The sequence below is a fragment of the Condylostylus longicornis genome, unplaced genomic scaffold (assembly GCF_029603195.1).
Source record: "Condylostylus longicornis isolate FDR11 unplaced genomic scaffold, ASM2960319v2 ptg000153l, whole genome shotgun sequence".
NCBI classification, from domain to species: Eukaryota; Metazoa; Arthropoda; class Insecta; order Diptera; family Dolichopodidae; genus Condylostylus; species Condylostylus longicornis.
This window is the reverse complement of record NW_026578121.1, coordinates 1,863,739-1,884,139: the sequence shown is the minus strand read 5'-3', so window position 1 is coordinate 1,884,139 and position 20,401 is coordinate 1,863,739. Positions and strand designations below refer to the sequence as shown.

The following is a 20,401-nucleotide window of genomic DNA, read 5'->3' as shown; positions in this document are numbered from 1 at the left end:
TAATATAATGTATAACTATATATATATTTACAAATTACTAAAATTAATTACTCTCAATATAAGATATATATGCCTACTTATTTTTACTATAGTTATAATTTTAACAGTATATTTTATTTGAAAATTGCAAGATTCATATAGTTAATTATTTAATTTAAAAGTTACATATTTACATAAGCATATTTAAACTAATACATAAATATAAAATAAAATATAAAAAGAAAGGTGAAAAAAAAATGTACACACTTTTAATTTCATTATCAATTTTGTTTTTTTTTAATTAAAAATTTCATAGTTCTATTATTTTTATTATTTATTGCATTAACATAACTTAAATTTATATAAAATGCCGCATCAACACAACAAGTTGTACATACAATATGTACAGTTATTGACAAATGTGTAATACATTATTATGTATATACTTTACATTTGAGCTTAATTCAATGCCTCATATTATATAAAAAATTGATATTCATGTCAATTTACGAAATGTCAATTTCCATATTTTAAATTTGACTCAAATAGATTGGACGCTCTGAGTCTTAGCCTTAATTATGAGTTTTTATAGTAAAGAAGATGTTAAAAAACAATGATCGAAAATTATTATTTTTTTTTAAATATTTTTACTACTGTACATTATTAATGCACACAAATATGTACCTACGTTTACAAAAGAAATAAAGTATTCTTCTTCTTGTGCTCATATAAAATTGACTTTATCAAAATTTCCTCAATTAAGAACTAAGTTAGCTATATTTTTCTTAAAAAACTGCAAAAGCTTTTATATTACTAAAAAAATATTTCATCGTTAAAAAAAGATTGTGTATATGTGATTGTAATTTTTGGAGGAAATGCGAAAAAAAAAATTTTTTAAAACAAAATTATTAGAAAAATTTTAGTTGGAAACACCTTTAAGTTAAAAATTAATATTTACTTAATTCAAATATTCTTCTAATATATCAAACATTAAAAAAAAATTAAATTCTTGGAACATAAATCATTACATAAAAGTTCCGAAAATTACAAAAAAATTTTTTTAAAAAACTTTACGTTCAACAAATATATTCGAAAAACTGCGAAAAAAGTCTTTAATTTTCGAACATACTTCTTTTTTTTGCCGTTGATAGTGTGTAGTAATGCCAATTTGTGGGAATTTTCGATAATTCAGACAGACATCCACTTAAAGTTCTAACTTAAAGAAACTGAAAAATCTTTTTTTTAGATCATTATAGGATCTATAGAAACTACAAATAATTTAGATTTATCGAATATGCTTTATATTAAGATCTAAATTAGAACTCAATTTTCGGAAATCCTCTATAACTTCTCTAACGTATATATATAAAAAAAATGTTCTTATGTTCTAAAACTGATGATATAATAAGATATATATATGTATACATACATATATATATTATGGGATAGGGATAGAATGTACAAAAAAGGAAAAAACAGGTGCACCTTACATCACACACCATATTTTTTGTCATTAACTGTACAAATTGTGTTTATGTATGCATGAATATTATATCTATACAATTATTATACCATTTGTAATATAATATTTTTTTTTATGTTATACAATGCAAATGTATTTTTGTATTTGTGTGTTTAAATAATTTATATATAAATAACAAAATAAGTTGAATTTGAATGAGAACAAAATTTTCATTATCATTTTAAAGTAATTAATCCAAATAAATAATTTATAATATTATGTTTTCTTAATTATTTATTTTTGTTTTTAATATAATAATTGATTATTTGCCTATTGAATAATATCAAAACAAAAAAACAGAATATTTTTAATGCCTGTATACCATTTAAATTTATTATTTTAATCATTTATTATGTATACGAGAGGATTTCAATTTTATTTATTTTTAGGTATATATTATATATATTATTATTTTTTTTATGTATTTATACGAATGTGTCTATATAGTATGTATAAAATTGGATTCCAATAATTTCGAAAATTTTTTTATTATGTTATATATTAATGTATGTATATACATTTATTATATATCTTTATAATTAAATTTTTTTATTTTTTTTTTTTATTTATATAATATATATTATACATATATATATATATATATATATAGTATATGACTTCATTATTATTATTGTATTATGTAATTATATATTTTAAGAGAATAATATATATTTATATTAGGCTACTTCTAAATCAGATGATTCCTCTTCATCACTATATGTAATTGGATCTGTTTTAAGATGAATTTGATGATCTGATGAAAATTCATTTGATGTACATTGTATTCTATCATTATGTGTAGTATTACTACTATTAGCACTGCTAATACCATTACCACCACTACCACCATTCGATGAATTTCCATTACATTGTTCCTCTTGTAATTTACGTAATCGTTCTTGTTCCTCTCGTTTCTGTTTACGCCATTTTGCTCGACGATTTTTAAACCACACCTATAAATGAATAATAACAAAATATTATTTATTATATATGGTATACAATGAAGGAATTTATGAAAATTAATCTTGTTTTTTTTTTTATTTTTATAATTAAATATTATTTTGTTTTATGTTAATTATAATAATTTTTCATGAGAATCATAAATAATCTTTTAAATTATTTAATATTTCAGTAAAAACTTAAATTAATATAAAATTTTAATTTCAGTTTTTATTATTAAAAATTTGTGAGTTCGCACAACTATTTTTTTAATAACGTATATGAAAATGTAGAGGAATGAAAAGTATTTTAAAAAATAATAAAAATGTTAATTTTTTCGGTCATTATGATTATGTAATATTAACGATTTTTATTTTAGTTAACATAATTCAATTTAAATTATAAAAAATTAATAAATTTATTATTTATATTCATTATAATAAGAGTGTCCTCCTTTTTTTTGGAATTAAAAAATATAAAGAAAAATTTTAAATTTTAAAAATGGCTATATTTAAAAGTTTAAATATGAATATTAATATTTGAATATTTTAATATTAATTAATTTAATTATAAAAATAATAAAATGAATTTGTAATGAAATCGTATGAAATTATACATACTAATTTACGAAATTAAAATGATGTGTCGTAGTTTAAGGATTAATGAGGTAATCATGATTAATGAGTGTATTTTGAAATTTATTTTTAAACATATAATGCACCAAGGGAGTGTACTCGGGCTTAATTCAAATAACTTTGAACTGTCTGGAACCACCGAAGGAAATCAAGGTGTGTTTCCTTGTAGTGACAGTAAGGAAATAATATATGGCACCCATGAGATACAGTATGTGCCAAAAACTCGGCCGCAAATATAAGCATTGCAAAGTCACTACCCTAATCTTGGTGATAAAGTGAACAGTAATTGGATTATTAATTTTTGTAATTTATATGTTTGCTATCGCATACCATAAATTTTTTCCGAATTTCGTAAAAAATTTAAAGTTCGTAATTATTTATTAAAAATGTTATGAAAAAGAGCGCAAACTTTGATGTATCACGTTCCGTATTTTATTTTAACAAAAATTTTGCAATATTACGTATTTTGGAATTGTAAAAAGTACGTTTTCGAAAAGTAGCGAAAAACAAATGGTGGAATCAAAAAATTCTTAATACTTTTTGCAAAATTAGAATTAACGTCAAAACAATCAATATTTGCATCCCGAAATGTAAAAAAAAATTATGTTTTTTTTTTTTTGACAATGCATTGCCACTGTTTATCTAGTTTTGAATTTAAAAACAGTTTAAATTTGTTGTTTCAGCACCTTGTTTTTGACAATACGGAGTAGTCACATTGGAATATCCGTATGTAAGTGTATGGGTATGTATGTTTGCAAATAAATTTACGATTGTTATGAAAATTGTTATATAGGATGAAAGAATTTTCTAATAAAAATATGAATAAATAGTGTAATTACGAAAAAAAAATTAATTTTTTTGAATCAAAGAAACAGTATAAGTTGCAAAATATAACGATAATACCAAAAGATATAAGATATTATTTTAACATATAAGTTGTGCTTTAAATTATGCCAAAATTCCTTAGTTAAAAAACATTCGTTGTAAATAATTTTTAACAAGGTGAAAAATAACTTATTGAGGCAAAACTAAATTATTCTCTCTCTTACGGCTACTCATTTACATTAACCAAGCAATATGCACACTTGTAAAATGTATATTAAGTGAGTATTTAAAAAAAAGACTAAAATTCCGGAAATATAAGCAAATACTTGCCCGAAATTAGTTTAAACATTGTAGAGCTGACGAGTCCGACATAAGTATAACATTGCGGTTGAGTTATCGGGCGGTGAAGAAAGAATGCAAAAAATTTGGTGGTAAGAGCTAAAAGTTAACAATTTTTTATTAATGTCGCCAAATGTGAAGGTTGCATCTTTTGTACAAGTTTCACAAAAAAATCGTATAAATTGAATTGTATAATACGAAAATTTTGTTATACAAATTATTTAATATAAATTCATATATGAATTTAAACTATATACATATACGTAAATAAAATTTTTATTTATTTTTGAAAAAGTGTATCAAGATTTTTATAAAAGTAAAAGAAAATTTACTTAAGAAATACCTAACTACCAATTTTTAAATAAATTTTATTATAATAAGAAAATAAAATGTTTAAATAATAAGGCTTTCTTATGTACATATTTAACCGCAAGCGTGTAAATAAAATTAATCTAACACAAAAATATACAAACTATACCTTAGCGTATAAATTGTTTTGTATAAAATTTTTTGAGTTTACAATATGTTTGCATATACTGTGAGTGTCAAAATTAACTGCTCATTAAAAATTTCTCTACTCAATGTTATTCTCTCATAATATATAGTAATGTATTACGTTCGTTTAACAGACGTCTATTCCCTTTTCAACTCTTAACTCAGGAATTGCGTATTTAAATATTATTGTACATAAATATTTCAATTAATTATCGATTTGTAGTTTTAATTAAAATATTAAAAACTATAAAAGAGTAATTTTAAGGGTTTTGTTATAAAACGATGCTTATTATAGGTTGCGACGTCTACCAAATTAAAGATCTGACGTCAAATCGACTTATTCAGTAATTAAAACAGTATTGATAAATAAGTCAAGTTGATGTTAGATATGACCTTGATCACACTACAGCGTTTTTGGTGATCCATTTGAATTTACTTTTACTTCTTTGCATATTTCCACTAGAATATCATCAATTGCATAAGTTTAATATTGTTTTTCTTAGATGCAATACAATCGGTGTCAGATGACATAACAAAATTTTCTACGACTTAATTTAAAAACATATTAAATGGGTTCGATATTTATGATTACCTTTATATATTTGCTAAGTAGTTCATAAATCAAATAATGAGGACGAAAAACAGTTCCTTTATACATAGGTGCTGTCAAATCATAGAAAATTTCTTAGTGAGCTATTTTTTTTGATATTCATAGTATATACGCCAATATAAATATTCCATTTAGGTAATATTATAAAATATTTTACAATATATACTCGTACATACAAATATACACAATAAAATACAATACAATCTTACCCTAATATGATAAGTGGACTATATATATAAAGAAAAGAAAAATATTTTAGTATGAAATTTTTTTTTTTTGTACAAACGAGGGCTGATGGTGTTATAAACAATTTTCAATTTAGAAAATTAGTTCATTTTTTCGGTATATATGTATGCATGTGTATGCTATACATTCTCATTTTTGTATATTTTTAGAAACTATATATGTAAGAGAAAAAAAAAACCAATTTGTTTTTTTTAATTTTTTTTTTTTTTTTTTTTTAAATCTAAAATATACCTTGGGGATATTTAAAAAATCTCTTTGGTTTTTATATTATTCTTTCTTAAAAACCCTATTGTTGCTTCAATAAAAATGAAACACCCTTTTTGATTTTTGATATTTTAATTTTTGTTTTCTTCTTTCTTGTAAATATATCTGTAAATATACATTATGTATGGTGTGTTTGTGTGCATGTATGTATAGAAAAGAGCATAATAATAATAATATAATAAATTGATGATAATTCTAAGGCTGTATAACTAAGTACCAAAATATGCTCTTTTAAAAGAATTATGCTGACTATTTAATAAAGTATGTTTTTATTATATACATACACACATATAGATAGTACATACATATTTTTTTGTATAAGAAATAAGTCCATAAGTATACATAGTGTATATTTACTTAACTATTATACATTTAACTATATTGTTATTAAGAGGTTGAAATTTCTTATAATGTGTTATAAAAACGACATAGGAATGTACACACATAATAAGTATGTCTGTCTGTTTTTTATTTTCTTTTATAAAATAATATATATATATGATATATGAAAATTGCTTAAGGGCGCATTATAAAAGCTGATAAATATATCGATAATACATCGGATTTCGTTCTTGTTTGTTTTGCCTTGATTATAAATTAATTCAATTTTCCTAATACATATGCATATATGTAAGGATATAAGTGTGTTAAGAATTATTATATAACAATATCAGTGATTTAAATATAACGTTATTAAATATATACATATGTATGTATATGTGATTAAAAGTAATAAAAATGTCATTTTCATAAACAAATATTCAAGGATATTTTTTTGTTTTCTTGTTTAAAGATAAAAAATTAATTTACTAGTATGTATGATATTAGGGGTTATATGTATATATATATACATGATTAATATATAATCCTAAATAATTAACATATAATAAGTCGCCCAAATAACGCATTAATATTTTTGTGGGAGGAATTATAATATTTTCCGCTTGATTATATTAAAAATTTTGTTAACAAAAAAAAAAAATTTGAAAAAAATCTTAACTGTGGTAACAATTATCTTCGTTTGACTATATATTTTAATCCATAGATTTTAAATGAATTAGAAAATTTATAGATTATTTTTAATCCGGATACGGAACTATTTGTATAATAAAATTTAACTTTCCATTTACAATACTAAAAAAAAATATAAGTTTGATTCTGGGATATAAATACTTTATTAATAATATTTTCTTGATCATTGGCCAGTGGGAAATAAACCGCAGCTATAATACGTATTCCTATATGAATACAAATATTGTAGAAACTATAGTGGGTGGTAAGAGTGAAAATGAAAATTTCTTTCCCATTTGCTGTAAATGTTCACAGCTATGACTGGAGCCAGGCTCGAAATATACTAATTACAAATATACTAATTTTCAAGAACTTAGAACAGTATTATTTCTCTGAGCTCCTAGTGAATATAAAAAACACTTAGAATCGCTCTATCTTTTCTAGTTTAGCTAGAAAACGTGGTTAAAATTTTGCAAAATTTTTTTTTATATATCTCCAAAAATATTTCTGCTACAGCTTATTATCATATATTGGCGGAATCTGTGGATTCCCATTGATCACAAAAAACACTTAGAAACGCTCTATCTCTTCTAGTTTGGCTAGAAAACGCGTTTAAAGTTCTTAAATGTATTTTTTGAAATATCTCGAAAAATATTTATGGTACAACTTAATATCATAATATTGGCGGAATTTGTGACCTATACTGATCCTATAGTGATCAGTACCGCAGTACAATTTTTGCAGATTGTTTTATTGTATTTTTTTCTTCAATTCTCAATGGCCAATGATATAAATCAAGCCAAATATATAAAAAAAAATATTATATGTCTTTTAAAAATTTTCAATATTGAAAAATATAATAAGGATCAATTAAAATTATTCATACAAGAATTTATATTTTTAATTAAATTAACTTTTATATGAATATCGAATATAATCATGAATATCGAATATAACAATATTAAAGCCTAATTAGATAACTATACTAAATGTATAACAATAAATTAATTCAATTAAACAAATTAATTGTAAATATTTTATACTTTTATTATTACAATAATAAGATCTCTTCTCTTTTACACAAAATATTTTCATTATTCCTCTCTTTCTCCCTTTCTCTCTCTATATATATAATAATTAATACAGTTTATATTTTTAACAGTAAATTTAAAAGTTAATAATGTTTAATTTTTTTTCTTCTATGTTTTTTTAACAAATTATAATTATAGGTTTCATATATACATACAATTAATACTCAAGAAAAATATTTTTATGGGCTTTTATATTAAGGTTTTTTTTCACTTTTTTAAATAAACTTAAATATCTTGTTTTTCTTATAAAAGAAAATAAATATTATGAAATAAAATAAAAATAAGAAAAAAGGGAAAAGGAACGAACTCTTTAACCTTTTTTATCCTATAATAAAGAAAATATAAAAAAGAGAGAAAAAATAGAAAAGGAAAAAAAAAAAGGGGAAATAAACCATAACAATTGCAAATGATTTCCAACTCACTGTAAAATTATCCACTTGTTTGTTTTCAAAATAATTTTTGTTTAATTCATTAGAATCCTTACAAGTTTCAAAGAATATAAAAAGTCCAGGGTGGATTTTTTTTTTGTCTTTCTTTTCTTTGAGTTAAGGGATTGGCGCGGTTATACATAAATCAATCCCAAAATATTCAATATTTTTTTCTGGTTTTTTTCTTCCGTTTAAAAGAAATTTTGTTTTTTTTTTTTTTTTTTGAGAAAAAATATTAAAAATATTTTTTTATCTAAGTGTTAGACATTATGAATATAAGGAAATATTGAAATGGGAAACAGAAAAATAATTTTTTAACATTCCGATTCTATCTTCATTCGAATAAAAATATTTGGTATGGTTCGGATCTTATCCGCAAAATATTTTTGGGTGTGATTTTTTTAACCTATGCATATGCATTACATTTTTCGAACACTTTTTTGCACATATTTATTTTATTTAAAACCGAATTTATTTTTCTATATGGAATCAATGAATTTTGAAGAGAACTAAAAAAATTTAACTGAAAAAACTGAAAAAACTTTGAAAACTTTTACAAAACTTTCGTTCAAGGACATGTTTAAGGTTGAGAAAGCTACTATGACTTTCTGGATAATTTAAAGAAATTATTTGAAGACCCTCGGCGATAGGATATTTATTTTTTTCAACAACCTGCATTGTTCGGCATATTTGAGTATAATTGAGATTCCAGAGGCATTGAGATTCCATATTTGAGCATAATTGGTACAATGCCAACACATTGTGACAAATGTATTTACATACACACATATTTAACAAAAGAACATTTGGAGTAGTCGGGTATTTTAATTTCTGTTAGATCAAAATTAATTTTTTAATTGTTAATACTATCTGTTGATCTTTTTAAATCTGAGAAGCTTTTATTTCAAAATTTGCAATAAATAAGGTGCAGAGTTCAACTTATTGCTGATTTTCTGTATAATAAGTTGCTGAAATATGTATATTAATATCGTATTACTACAATTTTGAGCTATTTTATTTTATTAAGTTAAAAATTTCCCTAACATTATTAAAAATCCCAGCCATACATATGTTATTTTTACAACTTCACTTTAGCTTGTAGTGACCTCATCGAGAGAAAAACCAGTATAAATTTCTATTATTTTAACATTACAATTCATACATAATATGTTTTAGCGTGTAGATATTTAAATAAATCTTAGTATATTTGTGCAGCTCAAATTCTTGATCCTTATATTATAATTATTTTTAAAAAAAAAATTTCAGTTTACAAACTAACTTTGAATAAAATATTTCCGCTTTTAATTAAATAAATAAATGTTCTTCTTTTATAAGTATATATTTAAATTTTGATTATTTTTTGATTTGGGGGAAAAGAAATAATTTCCGAAAATCTCCTCATTTCACATCATTACGTCTGGGAATAAATTATAATGAAAAGAGTGTTCTCTCTCTTTATGTACACACTTACTTAAGAGAATGAGAGTATATTGTATAGTAAGATTGTGTGTTCATTTATATTGTTTTCTTGATATTTCCCAACAAATCAAATAAGAAGAAACGGTAAAGTATCACTTTATAAACAGTTAGAAATTAAGTTTTTTGTTTTTTTAAGAAAAACGGAAATCTTTTTTTTCTCTTTTTTTTTTCCCCCGTTAATTATATTATTATGTATTTGTATGTAATTGAAATGTTTAAATGCAAATGTATATACATATATACATATATAAATAAAGGAGCATTATAAAATAATTTTAGGGATAATTTAACATTATTATATTTTGTTAAAATAAAATAGAAAAAAAAATATCTTTGCAATTTTTATTTTTTCTAAAAAAAAAAACAAAAAAAAAAAATTCTATTTTATTAGGAAATTTTGTGGTATAAAAATCATAGCGGAGAATATTTACTCGAAACAAAAAAAAAAATTAAGGGTAATTATTAATCTACGAAATGTGAAAAAAGGAGAAAGAATAAAAAAAGAGCAGCAGCATAAATTGATTTTCAGAAATTTTGTAGATAAATTTTGATAATTTGATATGCTTGCATTTGTATGAATTCCAAAAAAAAAAAATTAAAATTTTTTTAACAATTTCAATATTTTTAAAATAAAAAAAAAATTATTGTTAAATAATACGGTCGGGTATCATTGGTAATTTATAACATGTAATTAATTTAAGAAGTCTAGAGTAGAACAAAGAGGCAGTTGAAATATTTTAAAAGGGTGGGGGAAATTATTGTACATTATAAGGAATTAATTATTATTTTAAAATAAAATGTACTTTTTAGAATAACTGAGAAGAGATTTGAGTTTATTATGACCGTACATGAGTTTTGTTAATAACTTAATTGAGTAAGTCAAGTCACAACATAATAAATAGATATATGTATAAGCCTATAAAAAGTAAAGATGTAAATTTCTTTCGCGATTATTATGTCTTTCCGTCGGTGTCATTGATAATACCTATTATTGCTTCGGGTAAGTTTACTTTCGAATAATATTGATAATTATTGTATTAAGAAGTTTCCTAAGTGTATGGTTATGAATTAAATGATCCGCAACACTGGTGTTATAAATTAAAACACTTTTCTTTTTTATTTTCTTTTTATTTATTACACACTTAGGATCTTAGAGTATACTTAACTTTATGCATTTCGACTGATAACTATTTAACAATGTTCATTATAATAAGTTAAATCAGGAACTGACTTGTTTTACGATTTGTTCTATATAGGCTTTTTTATACTAAATCGATTTCCTGTATTATTAAACTTGATCGAGCTTGATTTCTAATTTCTAAGAAAAAAATTTCTTTTTTATCAAAATATTTATATGAATTGAAATTTAATATTTGATTTTTTTTTTTTTAGAGTCAAACCTCAGTTTCTCAAATGTTTGAGAGTTAACAGTATTGGATATGTATATGGGTATAATTACTTTAATATTAATATTTTATTTTATATGATTGTATGTTAAGCTATATAATATAATTTATAATTTTTTAGTGATCTGATCAGGTTTTGAACCCGAGACTCTTCGGTTAAAGGATCGCTTTCTACAGCACTTTTAAATTTATATGTGTAGCTAGTTATAGCTTAATATTTTCAGTTACATAGTTATTATTACTAGAAATTTTAATTTCAGTAATTAATTTCATTTGGTTTTAATTTATAATCAATGTTTATCATCAAATAAATTTATCATCAAATAAACTTCGAACGTAAAATATTGAGAAAAATATTAAGGAAAATATATGGTCGTGTAAACATCGGCGACAATATATATCGAATAAAATATAACAACGAGCTTTAGAATCTAATAGGGAACGAAAGTGTCATTAGATTTATAACAGCCGAAAGAATGTTAAAGATAGCATTTAACAGAACCCTGCATGGTCATAGAAAACGTAGGCGCCCAAGGAAAAGGTGGTTAGAAGACGTTGAGTTAGACCTCAGTACAATGGGCTTAAGAAATTATAATGGTCTAGCTAAAGAAAGAGATCGTTGCAAGAAATTGGTTGATATAAAGCAAAGAAGAAGAAAGAAGATTTTTCAAAATTTAGAACAGTTGATTTTCAAATCTTGCCAGCAGTATGATGTATATGAATAAAAAACTCAGCTAATGAGCTTTATAATTACTGAATAATGAAATTATTTTATTAAGCAATTATTTGTACTTTCATATTTTTAAAACCGCATCATATTTTTGTAAAGGCAAGTCATTAAATCAAAAATATTTCAACCAATAACTTTTTTTTTAATTGTTATACATTTTTGTATATAGAAAAATAAATCAATAATTCGTTATCATTTTACACGTGGGTGCATTGCACATAACATCAAAGTATATGTACAAACGTAATAAGAAAAAAAGATCATAAAATAAATTAATTAAATTTTCATACTTTATACTCCAAAAATTAAAAAAAAATCATATAATAATTTCGAAATCCCATACAAAAAAATGTAAATCGTAAAATGGAAATCAATTAATTTATGCTTTATACACGTAAAACACATATATTTTTTACTTATATATACATATACGAGTGAGTTTATATGAATGTATGTATTTAAATTCTACTTTTTTAACCAACAACAAAATTTATGTAGCCAGTTAAAATATACAAATGTATGTAATTTTGAAATGTTAATTTTCTCTCTTATTGTCATTCCTTTTATCTTTAATTTTTGCAGTCAACCATATTATTGTGTACAGGTAGGTAGGTAGGTATAAATAAAAAAAAAATTGAAGGTTACTATTGGCAACTTTTGATCAATTAAGTTTTTAAAAAAAATGTAAAAAGATTTTTCATTTTCAAAAAAAAAAAATTTTTTTTTTCATTTTATAATTTTTCTTTTTTTTCAATTTAATAAAAAAATATGTCACTTTTAATTTTCATCAAAAATGCAAAAAACCAAATTATATTTTTCAGCTTTTTATGAAAATTTTGTAAAATATTATAAAAAGATTTTCGTCACCATGTGAAAATTTTTCTGAACTAAACACACATACAAATTTATATTTATATTTAGATATTCAAATACGTAGGTGTAGATATATGTTAACGCTTCTTTACATTTTGCACCCTGCACATAATACTGTAACAAGCCAAAATATTCATTTTTAGATTTTAAGATCAAATTTGAACTTTCTGATCAAATTGACATTACAATTACCCATATCATCATTGTCACAAAAAAAACGAATAAAAAGGAAAATGAGTGAAAGGCAAAAACTATTTTCCACTAAAGCAAGAAAGAGTGAATGATAAAAAGTTATGACTTTTTGATGATGACACTGAATTTTTTTTTTCTAACAAAATTACAATGCTCAACTATTTTTGACAGCTCATTTTTGAATGGTGACATCTAAAACGAATGATGTAGGTTTACAACAATGATAAAAATGACAAATGATAATGAATGACAAAAACAATGGTGGCAAGCTCCAATATTTCAAAATTTCTCAGTTTTCTTCAAATGGTGACATTTTCATTTTCATCAACTTTCCTATATTTCTCAGACACCCCCGTAAATTTTCTGTGATTTTTACTCTTTCACGCATTTTTTCTTTCTTTTATTGCCATGTTAAATTTAAAACTTCAATATTTTGGTGTTGATCAAATTTCAGAAAATAATTTAAGTTAAAAATGCAATTAACATGAAAATGTTGTACAGTTTTGTAATGGATCTAATTTAGGTAATTTGCTGGTTTCTTATAATTTGTAAATTAGCAATATTTTTCTTAATTTACATTAAGTTTTGTGCTATATCGAGTTAAGAAGAAATGTAGTTTTGAGTAATTTTACTCAAAATCGTATATATTTCGAAATATTACAATAATATTTTCAAGATATGCAATGTATTTTTCTATATATACTCGTATTATATAAATTCATTGTTATTTAAATTGTTTTAAAAGTACCTACATATATACAAAGTATGCATGTATATGCAAATAAATTTATAATACTGTAATAATTGGTAGATCTATAATTGTTTTATAATGTGTATATATATATATATATTATATATATTATATACATATATATATATATATATATATATATATATATATATATATATATATATATATATATATATATATATATATATATTTATATATATTATATATATATATAATTTATATTATATTTTGTTATACAGAGTGTAATAAATAATGTATATAAATAATTACAAAAATAATTACTCATTTTATAATATTATTAATATATACTATATAAGTATATACCTAAGTATAATTATGTATGTAGTATTATTATTGTAATTATGTAAGTGTGCATATTAATTTATAATATGATAATTGTATATAATGCATAATAAATAAAGTGTACAATTTTCAAATGAATTTTATAGTTTGGTGTTTATTTCTTTAAATTATGCATATTCTATGCATGTAATTATGGTGTGAATACTTATACATATTATGTGTTCATACATGCCTTAAAGCGCAATTAAATATTAAATAATTAAATAATTTACTTAATAATCTTCATAATTAAATTTTATCTATAAAATATAAAATAATATCTAAAATTTATATAATTTTATGTTTAATAATTTTTGGGTACATTTAGTTAAGAAAGTTATGCGTTCACATAGATTATTTCAGTTATTGTGAAGTATCTAATAATTCACATATTGATATCAAAATAAATTTATAATTTCTTATATACATACATTACTGCAGAACAGTGATTCTCAAAATGGTGGATATAGAACTGCATCGGAATACAATATGAATTTGATTAAATTAGTTTTTTATTTGACTTTCAAAAATTGGGAAACATGACAAGGGGTCTATTAGAAAAAAAAGTTTGGGAGCCTCTGCTCCAAAATTATTTAACTAATATTATATAACGCAGTACTTGAGAGCTTTTAGACATTCATAGAGAATAATGTATTTTGAAATGGTGTGCGGTTATATACTGAAATTTCATATACATTCTAATTTTTCTGTTGAAATTAATTCGGAACAAATTGATTATGACATGGCTGACATATTTTTGAATTGTCATATAACTCTTAACAAAATTTAATTTTAATGTACGACTTATGACCATCTCTCACGAACTTTTTTTTTTATATTTTTTCAAAGATCTGCTTTCAAGTGATTCAGTGATTTCCTTAAAATTTGTCTCTGGAATTTGAATATTGTGTATTTTCTCTCATTTCATATTAACATTTACCACTAATTATCTATACATACTTATGCTGGGGCCTGGGATCCATTATGACAGTAAACGTATATACCGAGCGTATATGTATATGTAAGAATATGAATTTCGTGTTGTAGCATATTTATTCGAAACCGCAGGAGTTTACCAACTATTCTATATGAGTTCCAAAAAATGTCATATGTATGTGAAATTTTTTTGAAAAATGAATTTCATAATTAAATATTAAATATAATTAAACATTTTTTAATTAATAATAATTCTCAGAGATTGTAAAGATTCTTTAAATTATACATTTATATTCCAATATACAGCTATTATGCTAAATAATATACTAATTAATAAATATTACTAATAAACATACCGATAAAAATTCAATTCCACTGCAGAGAAATTCAATTATTTTGAAAATTAAATTTTTCCGTCGGGATATTGAATATTCGATCGAAAATTGGAAATATTTTATTTTGATATTATTTAACAAATTCAATTTAAAATGGTATAAGAGTTGATTTAGTTACCTTTAGAAAGAAATGAGAAAATTAAATTTGATTTTTTTTTTTTGAATTTTTCATTAACACATCGCCATCATTAAATATTTTAATATGATAGTTTTCAATTTTATAACTTAATTTGTTTAAAAAATTTTTTAACTTTTACGTAGATTAAAATTAATATTTTATTCACAAATTTTTGGTAAACACTAAAGTACACTAAATTAAATATGAATTTTGATGAGCGGCGATTGCTTACATTATAAATTTTAGGTGCGGCACAAACGTGTAAGCAATAAAATCTTTTTTGTAAACATGTTGATTTTTAATTTATATTTTTGTTTTTTTAAATTATTTTTATATAAAAATTAAAATATTAAAAGTATTATGTATTTATATTTTTGGCCTAAATTAATAATAATTATAATAAAATATATTTTAAGGCAATTTAAAAATTTTATTCATAAAAATTAAAATAAAAAACGGTTGCTTAAGAGCTAAGCGTTTACATTTTTTTTTCACTTTGTTTTTCAATTTTTTAGCTGTTAATCCAATAAGTTTTTTATACGTTTTTCGTATAAAATTTTTTAGGTGAACAAAATATAAAAATTAATTTTTATTTATTTTCTCTAGGTATATTTTTTTTTTTTGGGAAAAAACACATTCAATACCATGAGTGTTTTAGATATTGTGTAGGTACTCATACAATTAATATTTTGTTTACATACTAAAAACATGATAAACAAAAACTTTTTTTATTAGAATTCAAAAAAAAAGAGGTAAAAAATGGAAAAAATTTTCAATTTTTTTTTTGATGTTTTTTTTTATAAAACTAATAAAATTCTATATAGTAGCAAATTTTTACCCATTAAAGGATAAAACCATATTTATAAGCGTTATTTATAGCTATAAGGCATATCAATAAACAAAAAAGCCCAAATTTATAAAAATATTTTGGTTTTTAGAATAGAATTTTTCATACAAATGTATACATACATATACATATATTTCATAATCGTTTGTTTTTCTTGTATGTATGTGTGTATATTTTATTTTCATAAAAAAAAATATAATAATATTTTAAAATATAAATCAAAACAATGAATGAAAAATATCGTAAAACGAATTTATATTTAAATGCATATTTTGCCGACGTTCTTTAGCGCCATAATTTATGCAATACATTGAAAAAAGAAAAAAAATATATAGGTATATATGTGTATGTATGGAAATTTTATCAGTTTCTAATGTTTACAATATATTGTACTTTGAATATAGCAGCGTAAATTTTTCTAAAATAAAAAAAAATTGCACTTTATTTTATCGATTTTGATTTTAAAAAATTTTGATGAAAAAAAATTCCACATATTTAGCTCTTAACTTACATATACAATGTATACAATTTATTAGAGAACACTATAACTTTGAATAGTTAGTATTTGAATAAAGCAATAACAATTTTCGTATGTTGACTATACCGCATTGCTGTCATAGGAAAGATTTTTACGAAAAATCACAGATTTTTCAAATAAAATTTTGAAATTATCAGCCTGAACGTGTATCTCGCTTATTTATTCACTTTTTATTCAGTTTTAAATCAGAATTTTCAGTATTTTTTTTCTCAAATTATCGACTGAACGTCTCACTTTAAAAAACAAACTGAATAAATTTTGTATGCATTTTAGAAAAAAATGAGAGACACAATACAAAATAATACTTCTCATTCGAAAATTTTATTATTCAAGTATATGGTAGTTAGTCACTTCCCAAGTAAAACAACATGATAGACGATCAGTCCTAGATATATATTATATAATAATAATGTCAAATCAGACGTCAGACGGTAGGCGTCATATTTGTCATTTTTTATTCTACTATTTAATACTTTCGTCGATATTATAAAAATTTGTTATGTCACATAAAAAATTTATAAAATCGTTTAAATGTTGACAGGCAGTAATTATTTAATATTCTATCCTCGATGAGGTAATCAAGTAAAATTTATAGTTCATTAAAAATAATTTTTTCATTTTCATTAAATATGAATAACAGTTAATTAACCGCTAATGCAGTTTTTAAGTATACAAAAAATTTCGTTTTTATAAAATAATAATTTTGAGTTCATACCTTTGTTAAAATATATGATTGCTGTATAGACCATATACTAATAAACCATATACTAATAGTGTTTTCTAGGATGGTAATTAACGTTTTGAATTTGTTAACAATATTGTTGTATGTATTAAGCAAAAATACCCGCCATACGAACGATAGGTGAATATATTTAGTAATATGTAAATACGGTACATTATTTAAATGTGAAGATTAATTATTAATGAATATTGAGAAATATTGAGAATAGAATTTGTCAAAAAAAGAAAACGTCAAATATTTTACAAATTTCAAAATAAATGCAAATACTATATATAAACTTGCTGTCAAATTTAAATACAATACAAAAATTTGCTGTCAAATTTAAAAATGTACTCGTAAATTAATCAAATTTAAAAATATAAGAAATTCACCTGCTCAATTTAAGTGACCTTAATTACTAGCTTTTATTTCCCACTAGGATTACATATTGAAATTTTTTTGTTTATAATGTTGTAAAAAAAGTCATGTCAATACTCGGCAGTGTCATTTTCGTTGGGCAATTGTACTGTCTAATTTTAAAATAAAATATCGGCTGACAGTTTTTAAAATCAGTATGTGTTTTCAACTATCACTCATATGTGCTTGTTAAGTTTGAAAAATACTTTTTGATAATTATTATCAACTTTAATTATTTTTCCCGGCGGATTGGGCTACGAAATATCCGCAGTAAGGTATACTTGTGGTAAGAGTCCACTAAAATCCAAATGAAAATCCAGACGCGACGGACTCACAATGAGCGGCTCTCTGGTCTGCGACTGATCCCTGAGGGACGGCAGAAATTATATGTGCTGCCTTGCACGAGGGAATTATTCTCAAAGGCTAGTAGAAGAAAACTCCGAAATAAAACAAACAAATGCAATGAACAAAACACAAGGATTGAATACCCCAGGTGGTAATGCAGTAATGTTGGAAAATCCACACTCTTCGGAGGCTGGTCTCATGGATTCTGGGAGAGACCACTTATTGCATAGTAGATCGGCGTTGATGGACCCATTTAGAAGGAGATCGGGGGTCATGCGATCACTCCCATTGGTGATTGCAGAGAAAAATTACAGAGTTAAGGATGATAACTCTGAGAAAAAGTCTAATAAGTTTGCGGAAGACAAAAAAATGAAAACCTAAGAGGGTAATATGAAAAGGCATCTTATACAGGAGAATAAATTGGATACTCAGGACTCGAGAATAACCGAGTTGGAGAGTCTTTGTAAGGTGCTACAAAACGAGATCTGTATTAAAATGTAATTTCCGAAAATTTCCAAAAAAAAATTATGGTATACGGTTCCGAAATAATTGAATCGAAAAATGGAATTAATTCAAAATTATTCAATTGCGTAGAGAGTATATAATCCGGTATAACCTAAAAAAAAATTTAATTTAATAATGTGTATATGCCTATTTTTAGTTAATTATAAAATTACATGTATACATATATGTGTATATTTACGTGTACACTACATATATAAATATGTATATATATATACATCAAATCACGAAAGCCATTGATTGTACGAGTATAAGAAGTTATTTTAAGGTTAAATTAAAAATTTTTTCACTATTAAGGAAATCTGTTATACTTATGTATGTATGTACCTAGAATCCATAATATTGCCCATATTTATGTATTTAGCATATAGGAATATTGTGTAAGATGAGATTTGATTGTGCAAACATTTAGTTTGCGTAATCAAAATGTATATTTTTTAAAGGTTAATACAAGTAATATTTTTTTATTTTTTTTTTTTTCAATTTTTATTTTTATTTTTTATTTTCCTATATGCTAACGTATGTTGTTTTTGTTTTGTTGCTGCTACTACATTCTCCAATGGGAAAATAATTTCGCTATGGTTTGCATAAATCTAATATGCGGTATAGGCTGGAAATCCATTAGATAAACAAACCCAAAGCAGTTGATTTTTAATTAAATCGTTTTGGAATATTACAAACGAGTAGTTTTAGTTGAAAAATAAAAGGATAACAATATGGGAATAGAGGAGAGGGAGAGAGAGAGAGAGAGAGAGAGAGAGAGAGAGAAGGAGAAAAATCATTCATGATAAAAAAAAATTTTTTGTACTTTGGATATGGATTTAAATGTTAAGAGCATCAAGAGACCAAATAAAATTTAGATTTTTTTCTTTGTTTTCTTTTGTATTTTTACGGTTCGGAATTGCTTGAATGTTTTGAATGTGCATACGGTTAAGTTTGCACCATCACCAATTTTAAAATTATAGATTTTTTTTTTATATATATATACATACAGTTGTAATGTTGGTATGTATGCATATATTATAATGTGTGTGCATATGTTTACATATAAAATGTTTTACATTTATTATACGAATTTGAAAATATTATTTTTTATTTTTTTTATATTATTTGGAGCAACAATAGTTGTATGGGATGAAAATATTAAAAAAAAAAATTTTTTTTTTCTTTTGCTTTAAGCAAATTTTTTATTTGGTTTTTTTTTTGTGTATTCCTTATCGAATTGTTTCACAATTTCACCTTTTATTCTCCGATATCTAGAATTAGAATATGTTTCAATTAAATGTATGTATATATTATATAAGTGAGTCTAAATGAATGGTTTATTGTTTTTCTAAAGGGTTTCGTTTTTGTACTTCTGTTCTTTATTTCGAAAAATACATATTATTCTTGTAATTTATCGAAA

General features: G+C 23.0%; 1 protein-coding gene across 1 annotated transcript in view; it reads right to left on the bottom strand.

Annotated features, from left to right (window-relative positions):
* Positions 1-2,178: 2,178 nt before the first annotated feature.
* LOC129615890 (homeobox protein goosecoid-like) overlaps positions 2,179-20,401 on the bottom strand; it is a gene marked incomplete at its 5' end in the record, with an annotated part of 36,325 nt that continues 18,102 nt past the window's right edge. Inside the window, one exon of the mRNA XM_055531299.1 lies at positions 2,179-2,454. Within this exon, the coding sequence (XP_055387274.1) occupies positions 2,179-2,454 (276 nt within the window). The remainder of the gene's footprint in view (positions 2,455-20,401) is intronic.